Genomic DNA, 24504 nt, shown 5'->3' on the forward strand with positions numbered 1-24504 from the left:
GGCCCTCCTACTCCTGGTCTGCTACCATCCTGGCTGCCTCCACTGCCGTCCATCCTAACACATACTGTATATAACTCTTGCTAAATAGTGACACTTTGATCTGCACACATGATGGTGACTGCTGACTGTGATGTTAAATGTAACAGAATATGAAGTTACTGAGATCATTGTGACGCTAAAATTTGACGTCTTAACTTGTGTCTTAATAACATTTAACATGTGTCTGAGCATGTGCAGTTGACAAATCTCTTACCCCTGGTGACTGTGGCAGCAGGATGCGTCTGGCTTCGTCGTCTCCTAGCGAGAGCTGCAGCCAGACGGCATGCGTCTGTGTCAGTCGGTCCAGCGCGCTGAGGCGTCTCCGCAGCGAGTCGTAGCCGGAATCCCGCACCCCGCCGGTGCCCGCGCAGTCGGCCGCCTGCAAGAAGAGTCCGCTCACCTCGTTTTCTAACCTGCACAGAGACGGACACCACGTGTGTCTTTTAAAAGAAACATTTAGGGACGCATTTCACCAAGCACAGGGTCCAGTCCAACACACAAACAGGGTCCTGGGGTCAGAGCACACAGAGTCAACAGCCCACCGAACAACAATCGCAGCAAAAACAGTATCATCCTTAATCTCCTTCATTTGGCAGCAACACACAGCACAAATGTTTGATGTTGCCCTTGTATATTACATTATTGCACACAAGACTGGGAGAAGTGCTGCAGCTCAATGAAAAGCTGTGGTCTGCTGGGAGGCTTGACTGTGGCAGGGTGGCTCAGCCGCGGACAGTAGTACTATTAGGCAACGGAGTGAATCGTGCAATAGGAATAGCAGCTTGCATCACTCACTCAGTCATTTTATTGAAGTGAGATAGATTTTTACCACAGTCCGTGCTGAGCCTCACACACTTACGTACATAACATTGACACCTTCACCCAAGCATCCTAATGTGCACACACACTTTTACCACAAGCCCATGTATTACCACAACCCCCTTGTACACGGAATACACAGCGTACACAAATGTATACACACACACTCACACTCTCACACATACACACACACAAACACACACACACACACACACACCAGTCACAGTCACCACCGGGGAGCTTTGTTTAAAGATGCTATGGCACAGGACACAAAACTTTGTCCGTTTCCCGGCCAGGGACCTGTAGCTGCATCCTGTTGGGAGCAGTGTGAAGAGGGGGTGACTGGGGTCGTGTGCAATGAGTTGTGCTCTGCATTTGGTCTTAACTGTTGAGGTCTGATAGATCAGGGGTGGGGAGCCCCATCATATGAATGGGTTGGAGTATGTCCTTGTACAACAGTTTGCAGAATGAAGAAAATTCCAGAGCACCGCTGCCACTGCCAGAACACCAGGGCCAGCTGGGTGACAGTAATCTGATTCACAAAGAGTGTTCAACGGGAAGCTAGATAGCTAGATAGTGATAACAAAAGTGTTCAATCTAATGAACTTGTTTCCATTTCCTTTAAGTTTATACTCCTCGCCTACACTTCCTCATAATTGGCAAAAGCCCCGCAGGAGACATGATTCGAATATCACAGATATCAGATTCCAGTTAGTAAAACATCAGACATGCGTCATCATGAAAATGTGCTGGGAAGTCAGGCCACATCACTCCGGTCACACACACATCACACATGACATATATTCCACCTACTGGCAGACCATGCACACTGCAACTGGGAACAGTGTTTATTTATCAACTAAGCTAATTTAATAGTTCATATCAAGGTTGATTATTAAAAGGACACACATGACATTCAATATTTCTCCTTATTTAATGCATGCATAATGTCACAGTACATCTCAAACATTAATACTGGCTGCTTTCAAGTTTGCAGCACTTTAAAGCATTAAACACCATTTGGGGAAGATAAACAACATATTCCACATACTAAACTCTGACACTCTTGAAGCATACCCTAGTGAAAAAGATTACAAAACACATCTGACATCAAACACTGCAATAAGAACAGTAGATCGATGACAGGTGCTGACGTGTGTGAGAGGCTGTGTGACGTGTAGGAGGAGCGGAATGACCTAGGGGAGCTCTTACCCTCTCAGCACGGTCGTCTCCGGCTCCCTGTCCACCGGCACCGCTGGCGGCACCATCTCCTGCTTTAGCTCGGAGATCTCCGACGAGAAAGTGTCGATCAGCTGACATAGACACACATGAGAGGAGAGGTCAATGCATACGAAATGAATATCATAACAACAGACATCACAGATCAACTGCAAATGAGAGAGAGAGACAGAGAGAGAGAGAGAGAGAGAGAGAGAGAGATCCCTTTAGGATATTCAAAAATAGTCAAATACCTTTGACACAGATGTTATTAGCAAGCAGACGAATAAGGAGAATGAGACGGGGTGAAAGAGGCACGCAAAGAAAAACAAAAATGGCAACGCAAACATCCCTCAACGCACAGCAACTCTCCTATCTATTCTTGAGAAAATGTGAAGAAACTAGCTGTCTGTAAAACAGAAACTGACTGTGTGTATGTGGGTGTGGGTGTGTGTGTGTGTGTGTGTGTGCATGTGCGTGTGTGCATGTGTGTGTGTGTGTGGGTGTGTGTATGCAGATGTTTGCTCTTCACATTTCTCTGTCAGGCTATTGGATGTGCTTTAGGCTATTGGACGTGCTTTATGCCGACTCAGCTGGGAAACTGTTAGTCACATCCCTGTCCGTTCCTGACTTCTCCTTTACGGCACATACCCCTCCCCACACACACACATGCCGCAGAAATGGAAACTGAAAATGGCCATTTACACCCATGCATTCAAAACAAGGCATAATAATGCACACTTTCACATATGTACACACAATACACATGTATATGATGCAGTTCAAAACAATTAGCTAGTTGTTAACTATTAATCAAAGCAAAACCTAATCACAATCTAATTACAATTGAAAACTAGTGAAATCTCAACCAAACTAGAAAAAACACAACGGCAAATGGTGCCCCTAAGCAAATGGGAAAGGATTATATCATATAAAGTCTCCTTTGTGAAGAAATATGCTTGTATTTTTTAGTACTGAACCTCAATACACAACGGTGGGAAATCCTGTCTTTCACAAGGCTTTTACATCTTCCCATTCCATAAGAGACACCAGTCATATCCTCATAGAGTGATGACACACAGACCATAACAGATTGATAGATAGATAGATAGATAGATAGATAGATAGATAGATAGATAGATAGATAGATAGATAAAGATAGATAGATAGATACTTTATTGATCCCAAAGGGGAAATTCAAGGTGACTGGCTGAAGAAGACCTAGGCTATGAATGTATGCAGACATGTACTCACATCCACCCACACACACACACAAAAGGAATTTTTTGCCCAATGCTGCCTGATAGTGGTAAAACATGTAAACAATGAGTACACTTTGCACAACTCACAATAAACTGGTTTGGACACACACACACACACACACACACACAAAATAAGTTGTTCGCCTAATGCTGCCTGATAGTGGTAAAACATGTAAACAATGAAAGTACACTTTGCACAACTCACAATAAACTGGTGAGACTTGGTGAGACCCAGCTTATGACAACTGCATGCATGCCGTCTGAATGGTGGACAATGGGGACATCCACTCTTATCAATGCAGCCCATTTAGCCTGGTCACCAACAGCGAACTCACACTGACACCGGGCCATGGACACTGAGACAAAGCCCAGGCTTCTGACTCACTTGCAGTGATAGTGTTGAGGGCACCTTGTTATGGTACAGTGCATGGGTATTTTTTCTATATATTAGGGCTAAAACAGTTATTTTCATAGCTGATTTATTGATTGATCAATTCATTGTTTGGTCTAATGTCAGAAAATAGTGAAAAACAATGTTGATCAGTGCCCTTACAGAAATTGCAGGTTTCTGGTTAACAGTTGCAAATTTGCGGCAAAGTCATATGAAAATTAGGTTTGTCACCAGAAGTTCACTGGAAGTTTGCCATTACTTCTGGCAAGATTTTCTAGTGAACTAGATCTAAATCTGCCGCAAACATTTATTTATTGTAAGGGTGTTGCCCAGAGCTCAAGATAATGCACTTCCATGTGTTGTTTTGTCCCCACGCCAAAGTAATATCCAAGTCTAAGAATCTGTATACAGAGAATTTTCCTCTGGTTATTTATTTAAAAGTTCACAGTTAATCAGGTTGCACAACAAGATATGCTATATGGGTTTTGCTGGTTTCGTTGGAGTTCTGCTGATGACCAGAAGATGTCAGTGTTTGACATACCCAAGCCTTTATGTTCCTTCCATAGACCCTCTTTTTTGTGTTTATCCCAACGAATTTATAAAAGCATCCAACTGAATTCAAGGATCTGTGAGTGCACTGCTTAGAAAACAAACCACCACTGTCAGACAATGATCTGTCAGGCTCCAATTTAGAGACTGCTGTCTTTCACCAAGACACACACATCCACTCACCACCCTCCTCTCACAAACACAAACTATTTTCTCTTTCTCACTGTCTGATCTATCTTTGTCTGTCTTCTGCTCTTCCTCAGTCTTTTCCCCTATACTGGCTCTTTTGTGTTCCTTGTAAGCCAGCGTTTTCCACTCACGTTTCTGAGGCTTGTTTGCCTAACCCCATCTGAGCGCACGTCAGCAAGCCACAATAACAATGTAGGCTCCCTGCCTCACTCACTCACCACTCACTCACTCACTCAACACCGCTCATAGCTAGGAGCAGTGGTGCCCATTTGATCCATGAGACAACACACTACAGTACACACACACACAAGCACAATACAGCACCCCCCCCCCCACACACACACACACACACTACAGTTGACACACACACACAAGCACAATACAGCACCCCCCCCCCACACACACACACACAAACACACAGCTCAGTCTCAAGCTCAAGTGTTCAATCTGCCAGGCCTTAGTCACGACACCTCAGACTTCAGACTTACACTTAATAGCCACATGGCTGAAGTCACTCCCGATTAGTGCAGGCATAAAATAACCCCTTTCACACTGAGACTATTAGCCATGCCCCATTGAGATGCTGAATGGGCTGCTTGAGAAATGTCTTTTATTAAAGAAAATCATTTCAGAGCTTATCGCCTCTGTGTAGCTCTCAGCAGTGGTGCCAAGAACAGAAGCATGAGTGTATGAGTGTGACTAACACTAGGCTATTAAGAAGCAGGCCACTTCTTGCTTCATTAGGGTGACGAAGTAATGGCACAGGCAGCGAACCTGACATTTCGACACCTCCTGGAGAGAGAGAGAGAGAGAGAGAGAAAGAAAGAGAGAGAGAGAAGAGAGAGAGAGAGAGAGAGAGAGAGAGAGAGAGAGAGAGAGAGAGAGAGAGAGATGAGGACAAAAATCCTGTCTGGCCACAGCAGCAAGTCATGCGTCGCTCAACAGAATATCATTTACCGTGTGATGAGACAACCAGACAGTGCTGTTAAAAACACACACACACATACACACACACACACACACACCCTGCCTGGAGACGTCCGGGCAGGCAGGACGCGTGGGCTACAAATCAGACGTTAATAAAGCACTGAACAAAACCTCCACCCACCCGCCCGCCCGCTTCTTACGTAACCACGCCGATAAACTTCTCTGGACCTGGCACGGTCCCTCAGCATCAAACAACTTGAGCCATTTAGCTAAATGCCGCCTGGTGATCGCCGTGCCTGCCCGTCATGGCCTTTTATAAGGGAAAGTTGCGGCAACTGGGCTGGTCCAGGCCTTCCTGGCAGGCCGCTGGTGAGCGGCGAGCGGCGTCTGGCACTGACGTCGGTCTCTGTAAAAGGTCCGACGCGGATCCAAGAGCTGCTCTCATCTGGGCAAAAGCTTAATGAGCAGCGGGCCTCTCCACTCAGACGTACACAACATGGATACCGCGAGAGGATGAGGAGGGGGAAAAAAAAAAACCTAAGCTGGTCAGTAGGAAAGTATGTGTTCAGACTCGCGACCAGCCTTTAACTGGGTACAAGGTGTTCAAGTGTTCACTCTAAAGAAGGAGAGGGGGAGGGAGGGGGAGAGAGAGAGAGAGAGAGAGAGAGAGAGAGAGAGAAAGAGAGAGAGAAAGAAAGAGAGAAAGGCAGAGAGAGAGAGAAAGGCAGAGAAATGTAAGGAAATAGATAGACAGATAGAGGCCATGTAAATAAATAACAGTAAATAGACTACAGTATAAAGCTACTCCAGCTGTAGCTTCCCACAAACTAGTTAAGAAAAGCAGTATGCAAATCCATTTATCAGCCCTTCCATTGTACATACAAATCAGTCAACAACTGTTACTGAGAGATCCTCAGGAGTGGTCCAGTGTCTCTCTGGCTACTGACTGTCCAGTGTTAGCCTGTGTACAGTGACACAGGGGAGATGTTGGTGCTCCGTCTATTCAGTCCATTCAGACTGAGTGAAAGAGAGCACTGTGACGCCTCACTGGAGCTTTCTGCTCAACTTGGCTGACTGAAAACCAACCTGCGTGAGGCTAACTGGGGTGTTAGCATCAGAATGACACCAGACAGCCCCCATCCATTTCCCAGCACAATGAGGGCTTGGCAGGCTCGTGATGAAGACATGGCTATGGCTGCCGCAGGTGAGAGGACTCTTAAGAGACTCCCATAATGACCGGATGGATTTCCTGCCACTCGAGCCAAAAGACCTTGGGTGACCTGAGTACACGCGTCACTTGTGTCATGATGACGGTAAGCATGACACAGATTCATTATATGGCAGGTCTCAGAACTATGTGTTCCAGAGAGCATGAGGTGACATAATGACAGTTAAGTGCTGCAGATGGCTCATTGTTGTCACAACACTACGCCAGAAGCTATTATTGAGGTTTGGCCATGGGGTGTTCTGTAATCACACACACACACACACACACCCACCCATACTCAATCATACTCAAATACTAAAACAATAAACCAATTGCAACACACAAAAACAAAACACCCACAAAAACTCACATTCACATGTATTAAACACAGACAGAAACACAGCCTCACACTTCGCATTTCTCTCTCACACACACACACACACACACACACACACTTGATTTATGCCTGAGGGAAGAGAGAGGGGGGAACATGAGCCTGTGGTGCAGGCTTTGAAGTGTCTCTTGGGTCCCTGCCAGGGCAGCTCCTCGTTGGACCCGGGCCCGGCCCCAGACAAAGGCCCAACAGTGGGAACGGATCCTCCTCTCGGCCTGCACGGCGCAGCACCTCGGAGCAGCGGGGCGGCCGCGGCCGGCCTCCTTTTGATGCCGCTGCCACCGCCGCCACTGATAGAGAGCTCCATGACTTCATGGCTGAAAGGCAGCATCCTTATCAGGAAGGAGCTCTTTCTGTGGGGGCTGTGGCTATCTGGCGCTGGATTTATGGGGCAGCTCATTCGGGCAAAAAAAGAAGCGAGTCCTCATAAATTTGATAAGACGGATTGGGTTGCGCTCCCCCTTCTGATGGGTAGGGGTGATACATGACCAGTGAATTGGGACAGAAAGCTGGTGGCAGGTGACAGATGGGCCAAGACACACGAGCACATGCAGGTATTGAACATGGGAGGAGAAACAACAGAGAAGAGAGAGGCAGACTGTTGGACTCAGTAACCCAGAGATAGGATCATCTGCACAGACACAACCCAGTACAGGCAGATGGGGCGACTGAACTCTGAACTGAACACACACACACACACACACAGTGAGAGTGTTGGAACACAGTGAGATTATTCTCTTACCTTGAAGAAGCTGCCACTCCTGTCCATCTGACAGGGCTGGCAGGGCAGTGTGCTGGCAGACATACTGCGGGGTCCTCCTCACTCGTCTGCGACTGCACACGTCTGCGTCTGCTGGGCCACTGTGAATCACACACACACACACATGCACACACACACACACACACACACACACACACACACACACACACACACAGACAGACAACAGTCAGACAGGGTCTGGTGGAGGAAATTCCATCAGCATTCCACCACGACTGGACCAGGAACCAGAGCCCAAAACTCAAACAAGAGCTTTTTAATCTCTTTCTGTCTCCGTCTCTCTCTCTCTCTCCTCCTTCTGTCTTATTTAACTACCTCAAAGTGAACTGTAGTCCTAAAAATGCCCTCTCAGCAATTTCGCCAATCACTCCATTAAAGAAAACAAGTCATTACTTTTATGCTGTCTCATTTCCTTCAGAATGAGGGGAAAAAAAAGTTCTCTCTGCTCTCAAATCTGCCTTCCCATGAAACACCTCCCATGTTTGGTTCCAGTATCCAAAAATTGCCTTTCTTTCTTCTCCACAAGCCACATGTCCTGCTGTTTCTGTTTCTGTTTGACTGATTCTACCAGCCCTGTAACACTGATTCTACCAGCCCTGTATTCTTATATTTCCAACATGACCATGAGACGTAACACTGCAAATGGAAAAGGAAAGAAAGAGGCACAGAGCTCGAGACTTGGCATAAAGCCACAGCATGTGTCTTTCTAGGACTGAGATGAAGTACATTCATGATCAGAGTGTACTTCCCTGCAGTGCAGTGCAAACATAATGTGCTCTCTCTCTCTGAAGTTACAAGTTTTGCACCAAACGCCAGTTCTTTCACCTATATCTCCTTCAGGAGGAGGGACGTGCATGTCAAGAGTTTATTTGTAGCTCCAACAGGTTAAAGTTTTCACCATGTCTTAACACAGCTCTTACCACAGTGTGCTGCACACACACACACACATACGCACACACATACACACGCACACACACAGTTATAGTTTATAAGGTGTGATAATGATGTAAGACACAATTTCCAGTTAGTCTGTCTGCCTGAGTTTAGTTGACGGAAACGGCCAAGAGTGCATTTGAGGCCAGACCCTCAGTGCAGGTCATAACCATTAGACCATTAAGGGGCTTTCCTTCCTGAAACACTTTGAAAGGCTGAACTGCTATCAGCAGCGGAAAATACTAGGTCTTGATAAACAATTTGAGTTGAGTTGATAAATAGTTTGTTTGGATCCATGCAGTATTGTTATGTCTTGTAATCTGGCTGCTTGACAAAAAATGGATGAGTGTGTGGAACTGTCAGACCTTTAAATATCCCACTCCAACACACACACACACAGATACACACACACAGACACACATACAGACACACACACACACACACATGCACCCACACAGTCTACTGCCCCATTTCAAGAGAATACAGCATACAGACAATTTCCCAGCTCTGTTTTCTTCACTTGTTTTATTTATGTCAACTGCATTCTGGAAACTAAAACACACAAACACACACACGCGCACGCACACACACACAAAGCATCTGCTCATTTGCAGCACCAGCCAGGTCTGACTCACTTCCAGATGCTCTACATCCCAAGCCCGTCTGGGACACGCACAACAATCCCCCGAACCCTTCAAAGGTGTCACTGCCGCCGCCGCCACCGCCACTGTCTCTCTGGCTCACCACCCTATTCGCACACACTGTGTGTATGTCACAGGGAACAGCCGTGTGCATATGTGGTGGACGTGAGCCGTGCGGTATCTAGCCACAGGGGTGGTGCTATTTGGCCGAGCCTGCACATGGCGGGCTGTTTTTGGGTGTGAAATTAAAGCTGTCCCACTGGTGGGGTGAGTATGTGTGTGTGTGGAGGCTGTGTGTATATATGTGTGTGTGTGTGCGTGTGTGTGTGTGTGCGTGTGTGGTGTGTGTGTGTGGTGTGTGTGTTGGGTGAGGAAACATCTGTGTGTGCAGGCCTCACACATCAAAGCTTCAGAATCCCGGGTTTTGTCCCTTCAGCCTTATTTTCGTTTCAATCGAATATGCCTGCTCTCCTCTGCTCCTCTCTCCTATTTCAGTCGTCTTGCCCCTCTTTCTTTCTTTCTTTCTCTCTCTCTCTCTCTCTCTCTCTGTCAGACTCAGTTCTATGTCCTTTCTTTGTCTTTGTCTCCATTACTCGCTCTTCCTCTCCACTGTGACTGACCCCCCCCCCCCCCAATGCCCAGTGCGAGACGTCACCGCTGCCCGGCTGAACGGAGCCATGTGCAGTGTGGAGGCCCCCTCTGGCAGCTGAGCTCAGAAGAATCCATCAGCAAAAACAAGAGGATTACATTTCACTGGTGCACGGCATTATTAGGCAACAGCTATGGAGCAAGGGAGAGCGATGGAGGTAGAGAGAGAACATGATAGAGAGATAGGGAGTGGAAGAGAGAAAGAGAAGCCATAGATGAAAACACACACAGTGACCCTGGCTTTAGTAGAGGCGTTTCCTGGAAAACAGTGTCCACAAATAATTCCATGTATCTTTCCCTCTCCCTCCCTCTCTCTCTCGAGGAGTTGTTGTTACTAAATCACCTTGGACATCCATCATCTGGGCAGTTCAAATCAGGCCGCATGTGCTTTGGTTTATTTTGGTTTGAAGCGGATTGCTAATTTGAAATGTGCTCAGAAAAACAGACAAAGAAAATATCACTCCCCTGACTCATGACACTCCACCCCCCCACCCCCCCACCCCCAACACACACACACACAAATACAGACTTGAGGGAGGGGGATCTTTGGTAAACAGCAAAGCCACCTCGAACAGAGCAAACACAGGGAAAGTCATTAACTGGCCACTGAAGAGTGCAGTTACTAGCAGGTAGAGTGTGCATGGAAGAAATATATAATTGCAGCTCTTGTGTAAACAACACAGACTAAAACACCAAAGCTCACTACGCAAGACCAAAACTATTTTTTTTATTAGAGCTCAGAGCATAAAACAAATCACTAGTGACCTCTCCTCCTCCTTCGTCACGTCCTGTTTCCATCTAATCAAAGACATATCGTGTTTGTTGCAACAGATTCAGAGTTTGTGGCTTACTGAGTTTGGCGTTGCCCATGATCTAACACTGCGCCAGCAAAAAGGAAGTTGGGGAGGATAGATGAGGATCTGAAAGACTCAGCTGTGCCGCCTGCACCCACACAAAGACACATCTGAGCTGCACAGGACAAAGTGCCTCTGTCTCCTCCTCCACACACACACACACACACACACACACACACACACACACACACACACACACACACACACACACAGCCCCTGGCTTCACACAGGTGCTGTGGAACTACCGGGAGGCTGGGCCGGTGCATGAGGAACGCTGGCAATCAGTCCCGCACAGGAAGCACATTAGTGAAGATCAAGGCTTGTGCCACGAGTCCTTGGTTGGTGAGACTCACTTCAAGTGTTTTTAGAGCCACTGTGTTCCCTTTCTGAAAGGGAGACAGGAAACAAGGACAAACACACAAACACACACAAAACTAGATATCTACACATCCAATATGACTAAATGTGTTCTGTAGCACATGAAGAGATGCCCCTTGTTGTCTGGGGTGAGGAAAGTTCCCTTACCTGACAGAGGTTATGGTTAACAAAGCTCTAAAACACTAAAAAGACACATGGGCCATAATGAACTATATTTCATTGGGAGGGTGGGAGAATCCAAGGCCAAACATTCACACACAAAGAGTGACTCTAGGCCCTGCTCCTCCACTATGTGTTTGTGTTTTTGTGCATGACTGGCTTGAGAGACAAAGACTGAAAAAGACCAAGTTCGTATAATATGTGTGTGTGTGTGTGTGTGTGTGTGTGTGTGTGTGTGTGTGTGTCAGCAGTTGAGCATATGTCTTATGTTCACACATAGCCTAGCCTATATGCTCTCCAGTCATCTGTCAGTACGCGTTAGTACAGTCTGAGCCACTCTTTCCTCGAAAGAAACTACATCAGTGAGTAAAAATTCTGGCGTTGGCCACAGTGGGTTATTAATGTGCTAACTGGCCACACTGTGGAAAGAGCAGGAGAGAGAGAGAGGAGGAGATGGAATGTGAGCTGCTTCAAAGCTGGACGTAGAGCTTCGCCTTCATTAATCTTATGGGGAAAATATTCCTCAGAGTTGGCACGAGCGGTTGTGACATTTCACGCAACACAAACACACACACGTTCCAACACCTTTTCAAAGAAACCATTCACGTTCAAGTGTGAACTCTTAGACTGAGAAAGCTAGGCTGAACCCCAATGCCCTCAAGACATTTTACAAGCACAGTCTTGTACTGACTGCTTCTTTATACCAAACTACACATGATTCTTACACACAGATAAGTGTTTCTGAGGGAGGTTTTAACAGTTCATACTGGTAAGACAAGCTGGTAGAGGTTTGTCTGGAGTGGGGTTGGCTAAAATCTGGCTATGACAGAGGAAGAGATTACCCATGGATCCTACAGGATATTTCCGGGACCAGTGAGTGTGTGTGACCCTGTGACCCTTTCTCCCTCCTCAAAGTGGGATTCTATTTTAATGAAGGTAAATCATGTACGGAAACCAGTGGAGCAAGATAGCGGGACGTAAATGTCTGCTTTTATTAGGCTATGTATTAAGTTGAATTTTCTTGAAACCTGCAAGTACTCCATTCCAAAGTGAACAGTAGGTAGGCACCTATCTGTCTGTGTCTCTCCTTTGGAATTATCTTCATGATCTTGCAAACAGGCAGCATTCTATGCCAAGTGAGTGTCAGCTATATCAATGTAAAGATTGAGATTAAATGGTACACTTTTAATTTATTTCACAAGGAGTCCATTTCGACCAAGGCTGTCAAAACCTAGTTCGCAACAACCTGCACATGAACACGTTAAAAAACAGAAACTCTTTCTCTTTTACAGACAATTAGTTTTGTGTAGCAACCACGTAGGTTTGTGTATGGAGAAAGAGGTCAGGAGAACTACTGCTTGTCTGAGTGTGTATCCTGGAGAAAGCTCAGGTTACCCTATGAGATAAAAAACAGACCAATTATATCAGACGAGTGGGACTAACAATTTCTCCCCTATACTTTAATAAACTCAGCCAGAAAATGCCTACATGGAGCATGGGCCACATTCCTCTCTGTGGCCCATGCACCATGTAGGCATTTTCTGGCTTACGTAGCTATGCAGTTAAGACAGCAAGACAGATTCAAACCTGACTTTTCTTTACATTCATTTTGCCACATTCAACTGAATTTGATTTTTTTAGTTTTTAGTTTTAGTTTTGATTTGACACCAAAAAACATCAGGGAAAAAACAGTTACTTGGTAAGCCCCCAAAGTCATCTTCCAGGCAGCGCTGCATGGAAGGCACTAGGGTCAGGCAAGGGTTAGGAGCGTTGAAGTCGATAGTGGGGGCTTAAAACACCATCGAGCGAAAAAACACAGAACATGAACTGCCCCCATGTCTGGACAGAGAGGTACTGGCTAACACAAGTAAACACTTTCACACTAATCTGCACAAATACAAAGAAAGGGGTTTACAGGCACTTTCTTGCAAATATACACAGATGAGAACACACACAGTACCAGAGCCATGGCTTTCATTTCCTGTAAACCCATTAAGACATTACAGGTAGACATTCTTTGGAAAAAAGTGACATAATGCAAAGTGGAAAGACTCTCTCTCTCTTTCTCTCTCTCACACACACGCACACGCACGCACACACACACAACAACAAATATAAGGCATTCGCTGGTGAAACGTTTTGTGCCAAGAACAGCCAGAGGGCACAGAGGGGTGTGGGCTGGCAGTGTTTGGTTAGTGCTAAGACATGGGCCTACACTAAAAGCCTACACGCTGCAGGCACAAGGCCTGATGAAGTCATCTGGCAGCGTCTACCCGCCTGCCCGCGAGCGCTTGTGCCCTCTCGTTAGACACCCGCTGCTTTATGACATCCGTGGCGTGGCACGGCCACCCCCCAAAAAACAGATCCAGGTCATGGGGGCAAAGCCCTCTCTCATGCCCCCCCATAACCCAGAGAGAGGGGGCAATCTGGGGCCTCCACGAACCATAACACAACACCAACCTCCCCCTTCCTTAGTGAGTGAATTACAGGCTGCTTAAAGCAGGCCTCAAATGACAGGACACACACACACACACACACACACACACAGAGAGAGAGGCACACACACCCATTTACACATAAGCTCTAATGATAAATTAATGTCAGGTTAACCTTCACAGCTTATATTATGAACAATCTTTGTGCAAGGTACTGATTTACGCTCTCGTCTCAGTGTGGGAAATGGTTGGAGCCGTTCATAAATTACCTCAACAAGATGGATTATTAAAAAAAGTGAGAATGTGAGCAAAAAAATGGTTGGAGCCGTTCATAAATTACCTCAACAAGATGGATTATTAAAAAAAGTGAGAATATGAGCAAAAAAACAAACTCAAAATAGCTGTTGCACCACAAGTAGAACGGGGAAAATCTGCAGGCCCAGCTATCATCTGGTTAGCCCACTCCAAAAAACCAGGGCACATAGATAGCCATTTGGGACCCTTTTTTTCAGTCAAATTATAAATCACTGTCGTTGGCCCAGATTTAACTGTGTGACGGCTCCCACACTCCAAACCACTGCTGGATGAGGGTGTGTCCCTGCTTTTTCCTGAGTGGTGGAATGTGTGTCGTGTGTGTGTGAGAGAGCAACAGCAAGCGAGAGACAGAGGAGAGATAGTCATAGTGTATGTGTGTGTGTGTGTGTGAAGGAGAGAAAAAGGAGAGAAAGAAAGAAAAAAGGCAGGACTGTGAAATATGGTACAGAGTAAGAAACTCATAGAGGAAATCAAATATAGAAAATGAAACACAGACAGACTGTGTGTTTGTGTGTGACAGAGACAGGGAGAGAGGGGTGGCAGAGAAAGACAAAAAACAAAACAGATTGGGAAGGCAAGGATGTGTGTGTGTGTGTGTGTGTGTGGGGGGGGGGGGTCCTCCTCCAGGAACTAGCAGGATGTGGGTTACTACTCCACCCCTCGCTTCCCCAAACTGACAACTCCAGTATTCACTGCTACAGCAGAGAGAAGATTGGACAAGTCAAGTGCAATGACCACCATGTATTAGCATCAGATATGGGGAGGTTATGGAAACATTTCAGAAGCACTGTCACAAAGAGGTCTGTGTTCTTCACTCACACACAATGATGATTTTTAAAATCACCCACTTCCTGGAACACACACACAGACACAACACATAATCATCCATAGAGTGACAGAGAAACAGAGAGAGAGAGAGACAGAGAGAGAGAAAGACAGAGAGAGAGAGAGAGAGAGAGAGAGAGACTTTTAAAACCCCTTTTATTGAACCATTGCATGGATCAAAAACCACCTTAAAACACTACAGTATAACACCCCCCCCCCCCCCAACCCCCCAGTCCCCATGACATCACCACATAAATGCCAAGGCCCCATCAACAATGGAGACCAGACCCTTGTCAGTACACCATTTCTGTGAGAAATGAGCCACACTGTCTGAAACTTAAAAAAAAAAAAACATATTCAACCCTAACCCTTGATTCCACCAAAGCTTTAAACATTAAAAAACTGGCCCTCCTCCTCCAACCGATTTCCCTTCCATATTGCCAGTTTTGCTTGGCCAATCAAGAAGTTCATGAAGGTGCACAGTTCCCTTTTGTTTTTGGAGTATTTAACCCCAAGGATGAACAGTTCTTTTGAGAAAGTGAACCCCAACCTCTGGCCCACTCCCTCCAACAACTGAAAAAGGGACAACAATTTCAGACAGTCACAAAAAACATGAAACACTGAATCGGGTACATTACAGACACTACATAAAGGTGAGAGATCATGCCTGAACTTGACGACAAAGACCTATGTGGCCATGACACAGTGAAGTACCCGCCACTGAAGGTCCCCAGACCTTTTTGGTATGGGGGGCTTGTACAGTACCCTCCATGATGGTGACAGATCTTCACTGCCCCCAAAATGACCCCTCCATTTTGTGTCAACCCTCCCCTTAAGCACATTAGCATTAGCAGATTTGACAATGGCATTATACAACATCTTTCTGTCCACTGATGTAAAATGTATATCAAGCATCCCCTTAAAAGAAAGCAGTGTCCCTGTAGAAGCGTATGTGGGGCTTTTAGGGGTAATACGTAAATCCGGAAAGGGGACCTCAAAAGGGCCCCGATCCAGAACATGATTGATGAACCTTAAAAGACAGTCCGGAAGACCTGCCTTCAGGCTTCTCAATATGCCCTCCATTACCCTTTCTGACCTGCAGCCCAAAGAGGACACCAGGTCAAGGACAGAGTGCCAGCGTCTATCAGCGAGGTTCAGCAGGTGGCCAAGTGTTGTTATTTTTGCCCCAGTGAAAAGAGACACAATGTTCCTTGATATGAGAGAGAGAGAGAGAGAGAGAGAGAGAGAGAGAGAGAGACAGAGAGAGAGAGAGAGAGACTGGACCATTTTTTGATCAAGTGATGGCTGTGTGAACTCTGAAGCCAGTCGTGGGAGTCTTTGAAGTTGCAACTTCCTCATCAGTCTGATATCATGCACAGCTCAACCCACACACACACACATACATATTTATGGATAGACAGAGAGAGAGGAAGTGAGTTTAATTCTTCTTTGCCTGCAGGTACTCGCAGAGAACACCACAGCATGAAAACCTCAGCAACAGCCAAGGGGACGACCACCAACCCAGCCCCATGCTATACAATACCCCACCCAGTCCCTTTCGATTCACTCCACACCACACCAAAAAAAAAATCACCCACCCCCCAATTACCATGGCCTACATTTCTATTTCTGTAGCACCCCCCCCAACGGTCATTCCAACAGAATACTGTCAGCTCACCACCAGGGCCAAAGCCCAACTGGAAAATGAATTGCCGGTTGTTATTCTAGAACGTGAACCCTGAGGATTCTTGAGTGACATTAGCATGTGCGAGGGAGCTGGGCGAGCTTTTGAACTGTGAGAATGCAAGAGCCAGAGAAGCATGTAAAGCTACAAGTAGTCTTTCAGCAAGCTCAACATCCATCAACAAAATATCCAAAACAATCTCATATGCTGCACTTTGACCAAGATACTGTACAAAAAAGACTTGTTTAGAATCAAAAGAAGGACCTTGGTAAATCTGTTGTACATCAGAGCTCTAAAACAGCTCTCTGTAAGAGAACAAGGAGTTGGCTCTGCTGCACCTAATCTCAGCGGTTTTCCCTGGCTCCGCCGCCTCTCTCCTGGGACACTAAGTGGTGACGCTCCCCCCTCCTCACCTCTCCTTCCCCTCGCTCCCTCCCCCCAACTGCCTCAGAATGATGACAAAGGCACTTTTTGATATTAGAGTACTGCACTTAACCCACAGGGCCCTGTAGGAGCACAGAGAACAGGAAGGGACTGCAAATGAAAGAGACAGACAGACAGAGAGAGAGAGAGAGATCTTCAAAGAGTAATGGAGAGAGAAGAGAAAACTTTAAAGTCAAAAGGGGTAGGACAAAAGCACACACTTTTGTGTGGCCTGCATGTACACAAACAAGAAGAGTGTGTTTGAGAACAGACTGTCTGGCCATAAGTCACCGTCTACCACAAATCACTAGGCTACCCACTTGTTTCAAGGGCCATTGTCTCTCTCCGCTCATATTTGACCTCCAGGCAGTCGGTCCAGACTTAATTGGGGGTCTCCATCACCGAGTCTCCTGGAGATGCGAACACAAAGTTGGCTCTGGGCCTCTCTGGGCACCAAGTCAAAACCAAAGCATGTGTTTGTACATCCGGAGTTGTGGGGTATCACAGGAGAGTGAGCAGGAAACTCAAGAGAGACTCAGAGAGACTCATGTAGACATGCAAACTTTTACTTAGTGGAAAGTAAAGTCACATGTACCTAGACAGGTATAAACACAATACAACAGACACAAAAAAGTGTTTATATTTGGTTGTATAATGTAGATTAAAAAATAGGGCCAACAATTTAGACTTAGTGAAGGGTGTATGATGAAAACTAGACTAATTATCTCACACATTACCATTACTGGGACCACCGGTAGCTTAAGCAAAAGCATGTGTGAGGTTTGAACTGAACTCCAAGGACTAGTTTGCCTACATTGTTTGGGTTGGTAGCATGGGTGAATACAAGCCCATGGAATCATGACCCTGGCCTGGACCCAGTGACAGAACGCACAGGTATGACCCAGGTGGGCTCATGAACAAAGGGAGAAAAAACTTATGACCGTTAATGGCAGGTATTACCCCAACTATCTATATTACACTACTGTATAATTACCTAAACAATGGATTTTTAAATAACAGGTCAATGGCAACAGCCTCACATAGTCGTCAACTGCAGAAATGCAGATAATGGTGGGCCATGGTAAATTGGCTATGCCTTTTGAGACAGTCCTCTTCAAAATCAATGTGTTCATGATACTTCAGGGAAATGTCAGGTGACTGACTGACACATCAAACATGGACACCACAAGGGTTTGGGGCTCAGTATGTGGAAAACCCAATCCTGTGTAATCTGTCTGTAATTCCAAAGCCCTGGAATTCACTTCTGACGTAGATTTTATGCAAGATTCAAAATGTGTTCACCCCTCAAACACAGAATAATCTCATAATAAACACATGTAAGAGTCTATGTTGTTGACCAACACTTTTCTCAGCTAGCGGGGATGTGTAGATAGCCTAAACTTTAGGCCAAAGTGTCCAAACATGTTTAAACGGGGCCAGATTAGGTTTGGTTAAATCGACGGCTAATGAAGTTATTTCTGCAGAAATGTAGGCTCACAGCTGATTCTGCCTCGACCCAGATAGTGTTATGGTCAGGTCTTCTCTGAGCAGGCAAGGAAATGAAGCCCAGTTGGAGCCTGAGTCAGCTGGCCAGGATAGAAATCATTTTCTGTAACAGGTGTTATGAGTCATTGGTTTCAAGTATACCTGTGTATAGGCTACCTGTGTTCATTCATAGCCAAGTGCCTCCACCCATCTTTCCTCGCTGACGTAGTATGGAATATGAAACCAGAAACCGAGAGTTTTCAACCGCAGACAATAGAGATCCAAGAGAGAGAGACTTGAAGTGTAGGCTATGCTAAGACAAACTACATATTACGACGTAATAATATACATATTACGACATAGCCTGTGGATCCAACGACAGAAATCTCTTCGTCCGAGGCAGGCTCAAAACACTTCTCACGGAAAATGCCAATATGCAGGTGGACGAGATTTAATTGGTCGTCTAACAAGCAACTTCATCTTCAATTGCCATAATCAAATAAACACATCGTGTATTGAAACAGCTGTCACATCAACAACATAACTTGAGATGTAGCCTAGCCATTAGGCCTACGTCCGAAAACACTAACGCTATTACCATCCCAATAAAAATGACCTGAGGCGCAAACTTTAGCGTTAATTCCCATTAGAACTGATCGCCGCCGGTAAATCACCTAAACCTACATATTATGTCAAAACAAGCTAGATAAACGCAACAGGTGCTGAATAACACTAGGGTTAGCATTATCGATACATATTTTATGACATATTTGACTATGAAATCTGAGTGTAGGTTCGCTATCCGTTTTGTTTTCACAGACCGCGACTTCAAATTGTATGGCCAACCTAACCAACCTAATCGTAGTCATGGACAAAGCATAATCCCACAAAACGTAGCCTACAGCCTACGAAACTGAACGGCAGAAATGTTTAGTGGTTAAATAAATAAAATAAAAAACTGGGGAACAAAACGACTAAATTTCAATGACCTGTTTGTTATTTTTATATCGTTTTAGACGGTCTCCAAACAACAACGCCGTGAAAACTTACCTTGTTGGAAGCGTCAAAAACAGGCTTTGAATTCCAGCAACACACTCAAGCATTCACGACAGCATATCGGGCTTTTACAAATACCCTAATCAGTCCAAGTTGTTTTGTGTCGTCGCATATCGTAACATTAATAAAACACGGATGAAGTGTTGCTTGCTTCGCATCGCTCCCGAAAGTTCAATCCATCGTTTGCTCCAATTCCACAGCGCATGCGACCTCTCCCGGTAAAAACAAACAAAAAAAGAAAAGCACCCTGTTTTAACTTTCTTGTCACGTGCTATATCCTGGAATGTATCTAGTGTTTTAAACAACAATGGCTAGGCTATCTTAGTGGTGGTTTTCTGTAACATAGGGACTGTCAAATTTAGACAGTTAACATTACTTTAGGCTAAACGGTTTCACCAAAACCTAAAGCACTCATGGCATCTGTTGTTTGGGTATTCAGACTATTCAGTTCACCAGTGCTGATGATCTTACGTAGGCCTAGGCCTAGTAGTAATGGGGTAACTTATAATTTCTGCAAGCTGTAATTGTTTTTACAGGCTTGAGCATATAAAATGTTGCGTAGGTTTAGGCCTACCAATCGCACAAAGATTAAATCTCTGGCATTTCTCAATAATAATGACAACAATTGTCATTGAAATGTGTGCAATGTGAAATGCACACAAGGGGATGGGGGAAAAATGATGGAAAATGTGTTCACAAATGAATGATCATGATTGTTTATGAACTCACTGAAACCTGAATGAACACAATAAAGTATAAAAATAAATAAATAATGACAACAAAGCCCACAATGCGTGGTGACCATGCATTTGGCAGAACAGCCCCCCCCCCCCTTCCTGCATTGTAGGTCTACTCTAAAGCTTGAGTATTGGTACCATTTGGTGTCATATAGACAATTTGATTTGATTCCCTGGTAAATTACTCGGACTTGAGGGTGGGTGAATTACAAAATATTTAGCCACAGTAGCAATAGTAAACAAACACCAGCTTTACACATTACATTTATTTTATGGAATACAGGTAATTTCATTAAGGAAACCTCACAGACCATTCTGAGCATATTGTCTGAAAGAGATCTTGTTTGAGTCATAGAAAAAACAAGATATAAACACATATTCTATTTTATTGTTTCTTAAACAGCTTGGCATTCAGTGGGACAGCAGCAACCTCAACACCGTTGAAAAGGTTACTTAGAATATACATTTATCTCATATTTACACTGGTAAGGTGGCAACAGGTGAGGTTATGACAAAATAATGACACCTTAATAAGTATCTGAGAAAATTGAGTCCATAAGGAATCTTTTTGGCAGACACGTAAGTACCATTTGAGACATGAAAGAGGGCAAATTTACAGCAACATCAGGGTTTTAAAAACTTTTTTTGAATACTTCCAGTCTATAGGCCTATACTCTTAAAATTAATGTGTTGAAAATAACACAACTTCTGTTATGTTTAACATGTCCAGATAGGGACAACACAGTTTGCGTTGTTTCTAACACAAAGCTTTTAGAGAAAAGAATAGTCACCCAATAACATCAAATGAAAAAGGTCAATTATGTATCTAACACAAGACAGTAGGCTACTGTATTGGGCATCTGGCAGTGAGGTGGGGGGCTGAATACTAAACATATAGGCCTACTTGTTTGCTTGTTCTACACACAAACTCCATCTTTGAAAGAAACACTGAGAAAAGGATGGGCACAAGCTAAAATATCTGGTCTCTAGACAGAAATAACCTCATAACACCATTCCCACATACATTTGCTGTTTTATTTTGCATGGTGGTGGATATGGGATAAGTGTTTGTTGAATTCAAAGATCATTCAGTTAAATATGAAAATTCTACATGTATTTTATACAATGACTTACTGTATCTTACACTCAGCCTCCAAGTGAAGATGAGCTTCACTGCACAAACAGTTTATGTTGTGTAAAAGCTGTAAATTATAATGCAACGTGTACATGCCACAGTAAATGGCGTACGAGAACAACAACAGTAGTATAACACTCAGTCATACATCGTTCCCTGTACTTCAGGAACTCTATGTTCAAGTTGGAAAGCACCACACTGGATATACCAGATTGAAAGAAACTTAAAATATCTTTAAATCTTTTGCCTCTGGGCTAACATGGCTGTGGCTGTCACCCTCTGTGTCCGTATGGAACGTGTAATCTGTTGGGGGCTTGTTGGTTTGTCGCCGGCCGGTGCCACCTTGCCGGAACGGAGCGAACCTCAGCCACTTCTTCACAACGTCTGCAAACTGGTGATGTGTGGCTTCCCTTCCTACTGGGGTTCTCTTCAAAGCACCTACAGATATAGAAACAACATAATTACTCTAATGACAAAAGAGGAAAAGGAGAATTATAAAAATGCGGTCATTTCTCTCCCTGTGTTTTGTCAATGCCATACTCCTTAATCAACACATCTCCACAACCCAGGACATCCTCTAACAAACACTATCTCTTCTGAGATAGTTATCCACAGTTGTGCATATCACTCCATTCCAAGTTTAATATGACCACTTACGGAAGAGTACGCCCTGTAGCCTGGTGCTTCTGAAACTCCGCTTCTGACCCCTTCCTACCCAGTTCAGTTCGGAGCCTACTGCGAAGGACAGCACGGCTTGCATCAGCCTCCGCACTGCGTCATCCACTGTGGCTCCACCCATCCGCGATAGGTGAGCCACCTGCAGGTGGCAAACACAGACAGGCACTCACTGAAGAGGCAGGATTTGGCATCACCTCCTACAAGACTTACTCAATCCAGCCTGTTTCTTTTTCCTGTTTCCAAACCAGTTTCCTGTTTGTTGACATCACTGTCAACAAGCACCTGAAGAGGAGTGCTTCAGTTGTACCAAAACGTGTGGTCACCGAAAATCCTTAACTCCTTATTTTGTGCAGCCACTGCACGTAGACTGGGTTTTTAAGGGAAAAGTTGGAAGCTAAAATCACTTTTTTAACGACTTGAAGTCAAGCAGAGTGGCACAGCAGTGCTCCTTAGAGCCACCCACGGACATTCAGACTCACATTGTATTTCTTACATTTGGTACAACTAAAGCACTCATCTTCAGGTGCTTGTTGACAGCCATGTCAACGAACAGTAAACTGGTTTACCGACTTCAAGTAAGCTAGTACATAGAGCCCATTACAGCCAGACATGCCATGTATTGTAGGTCTATGGATCCTTTTCACAGCAGCCATAGAATGTATGGCAGGCCCAGGTGTTACAAATGGCTTTAATACAGGTTATGATTCTGCTACCCTTAAATTGAATGAGACTTCATTAACATAATTTTTAATACCTGTTCTTGTCCTACAATTTCATGTCAAAATGACTGCTATGAGGTCTATGGGCTAAGTTACACCTGGACTAATGAATGCTTGGAGACCATTAAAAACAGCATATTATGACACATTTAAGATTTTAAGCCTTTATCTATTGCATATCTTGTGTTTCTTCCAAAATATAACATGGCAACATACTGTTGGCCTACACACAGCATAATTATATTGTGCAGGTGGAATCACAGAAATGAAAGCCTCGCATGCTTAAATAATAGGCTACCATTCTCTTCTGAGCTGCAGCATCTTCCAAATGTCTTTCAGTCTCATCCAGCTGTTCCATCGTCCGTAATGGCAGGTCTATATCTAGAGATTCCACCTCTTCTTCCTCAGACACTTGACCTTGCACTTTGGCTTGAAGTTCCTTCAACACTGCCCATTGTCTTTGCTGCTCTTCCTTTATCTCCATTAAAAGCGTTATGATTTTTCTCTGAGCTGCTGTTTCTGGAAACGTGACACAATATGGAATTTCACAATTTTACACAATATGAACACTGTAGGCTATTTATTTATGTGTGTATGTCTGTTATTTGTTTGTTATCATGTTTTCATTTGTAGCAGAAACCAGGACAGGACATTTACATTGATGGCATGACAAATTTCAGGGTCCCTAACCCTGGACCGACAACATGCTAATACAAAGTTTCTAGATTACAGTATGGTTGTATTACAAAGTAACGTTAATTTCCTAAGCGATGCTATCAGCCTGATCTGAAAGTTATATTGGCTACTATGTTAACTTTGGCGCAACCATAAGTAACGGATGTAGCTGAACACGCTCAGTGCTAACGTTACCTACCTGACGAGGAGGTGGCTGGGAACAACTTTTCTCCTGCGCCCCCTGTGCTGCTATATGTCTCGGACAGTGATTCCACGTTGAAATTTATTTCCGAACGTCGCGTGCTATCATCCACTCGCTTCGAGTTATCGTCTCGACTTGTCAGCTCATTTGACAAATGGTTCATTTCTTCAGACACCAAAGACAGCCTCTGTTGTAGTGTCTCTAAAGCAATGTCTGCCATATGTTTGTTTACCAACCCCTCTACACGCCGCTGCTGCATTGACCAGCTTTGGCCGTTGCCGTTGTTTTGCTCCATTGATTAGGCAAGGCAGTAGGTAGCCAGCATTAATCAAAATCGGTCAGAACTCTTTGAAATCGTCTTTTACATTAGACCACGCATTCTATACTTCAGCAAATAGAAACGGAAGTGGATACCTAACTGTCTCTTGCAAGAGCACCGTATCACGTTACCGTAACGTCATAGCAATGTTGCCAGAACATTGGGAGTGATTTTTAGAACTACAACTCCCAGAACCACAGACGATTTGCGTCTATTTAAAAGAAGCGCCAAATCAAATGTAACCTAGGAGAGTGTCAACTCTGTTAATTTAAGAGTTTGCTCTTAAAATGATGACTAAATATGTTTTTTTTGTTTCAAATGTATATCAGAAGATGTGTTACAACTATTTTACTACATGATTTCTTTTTTTAAATCATATATGTAGGCTAAAAGCTACCTTTAAAAAAAATGCTGGAAACTTGCCAGTGGA

The 24504-nt window shown here is 44.6% G+C and overlaps 2 protein-coding genes across 3 annotated transcripts in view; both read right to left on the reverse strand.

Annotated features, from left to right (window-relative positions):
* rin2a (Ras and Rab interactor 2a) overlaps nucleotides 1–19818 on the reverse strand; it is a 40933-nt gene extending 21115 nt beyond the window's left edge. The window contains exons 1-4 of one of the 2 annotated variants that reach the window (XM_076285928.1): nucleotides 19604–19818; nucleotides 7738–7856; nucleotides 2071–2171; nucleotides 254–452 (exon numbers count right to left, since the gene is read on the reverse strand). In XM_076285928.1, the coding sequence (XP_076142043.1) occupies nucleotides 254–452; nucleotides 2071–2171; nucleotides 7738–7800 (363 nt within the window). In that variant the 5' untranslated portion in view covers nucleotides 7801–7856; nucleotides 19604–19818. Of the gene's footprint in view, nucleotides 1–253; nucleotides 453–2070; nucleotides 2172–2330; nucleotides 2430–7737; nucleotides 7857–19603 lie in introns of those variants that run through there. The other variant, XM_076285927.1, reaches the window with a different exon arrangement.
* An 896-nt stretch (nucleotides 19819–20714) lies between these two features.
* LOC143123807 (uncharacterized) lies at nucleotides 20715–24175 on the reverse strand. Its single transcript, XM_076285094.1, has 4 exons — nucleotides 23753–24175; nucleotides 23177–23397; nucleotides 22139–22298; nucleotides 20715–21919 (listed from the first exon to the last, which is right to left on the reverse strand). Exons 1-4 carry the CDS (start codon nucleotides 24048–24050, stop codon nucleotides 21705–21707), a joined length of 894 nt encoding a protein of 297 aa, XP_076141209.1. The 5' UTR covers nucleotides 24051–24175; the 3' UTR covers nucleotides 20715–21704.
* Between the last annotated feature and the right edge of the window lie 329 nt (nucleotides 24176–24504).

The sequence above is a fragment of the Alosa pseudoharengus genome, unplaced genomic scaffold (assembly GCF_046254945.1).
Source record: "Alosa pseudoharengus isolate Yale_2024_CS ecotype anadromous, Long Island Sound unplaced genomic scaffold, YU_APseudo_1.1 YU_APseudo_1.1_scf_15, whole genome shotgun sequence".
In the NCBI taxonomy this organism is placed as follows: Eukaryota; Metazoa; Chordata; class Actinopteri; order Clupeiformes; family Clupeidae; genus Alosa; species Alosa pseudoharengus.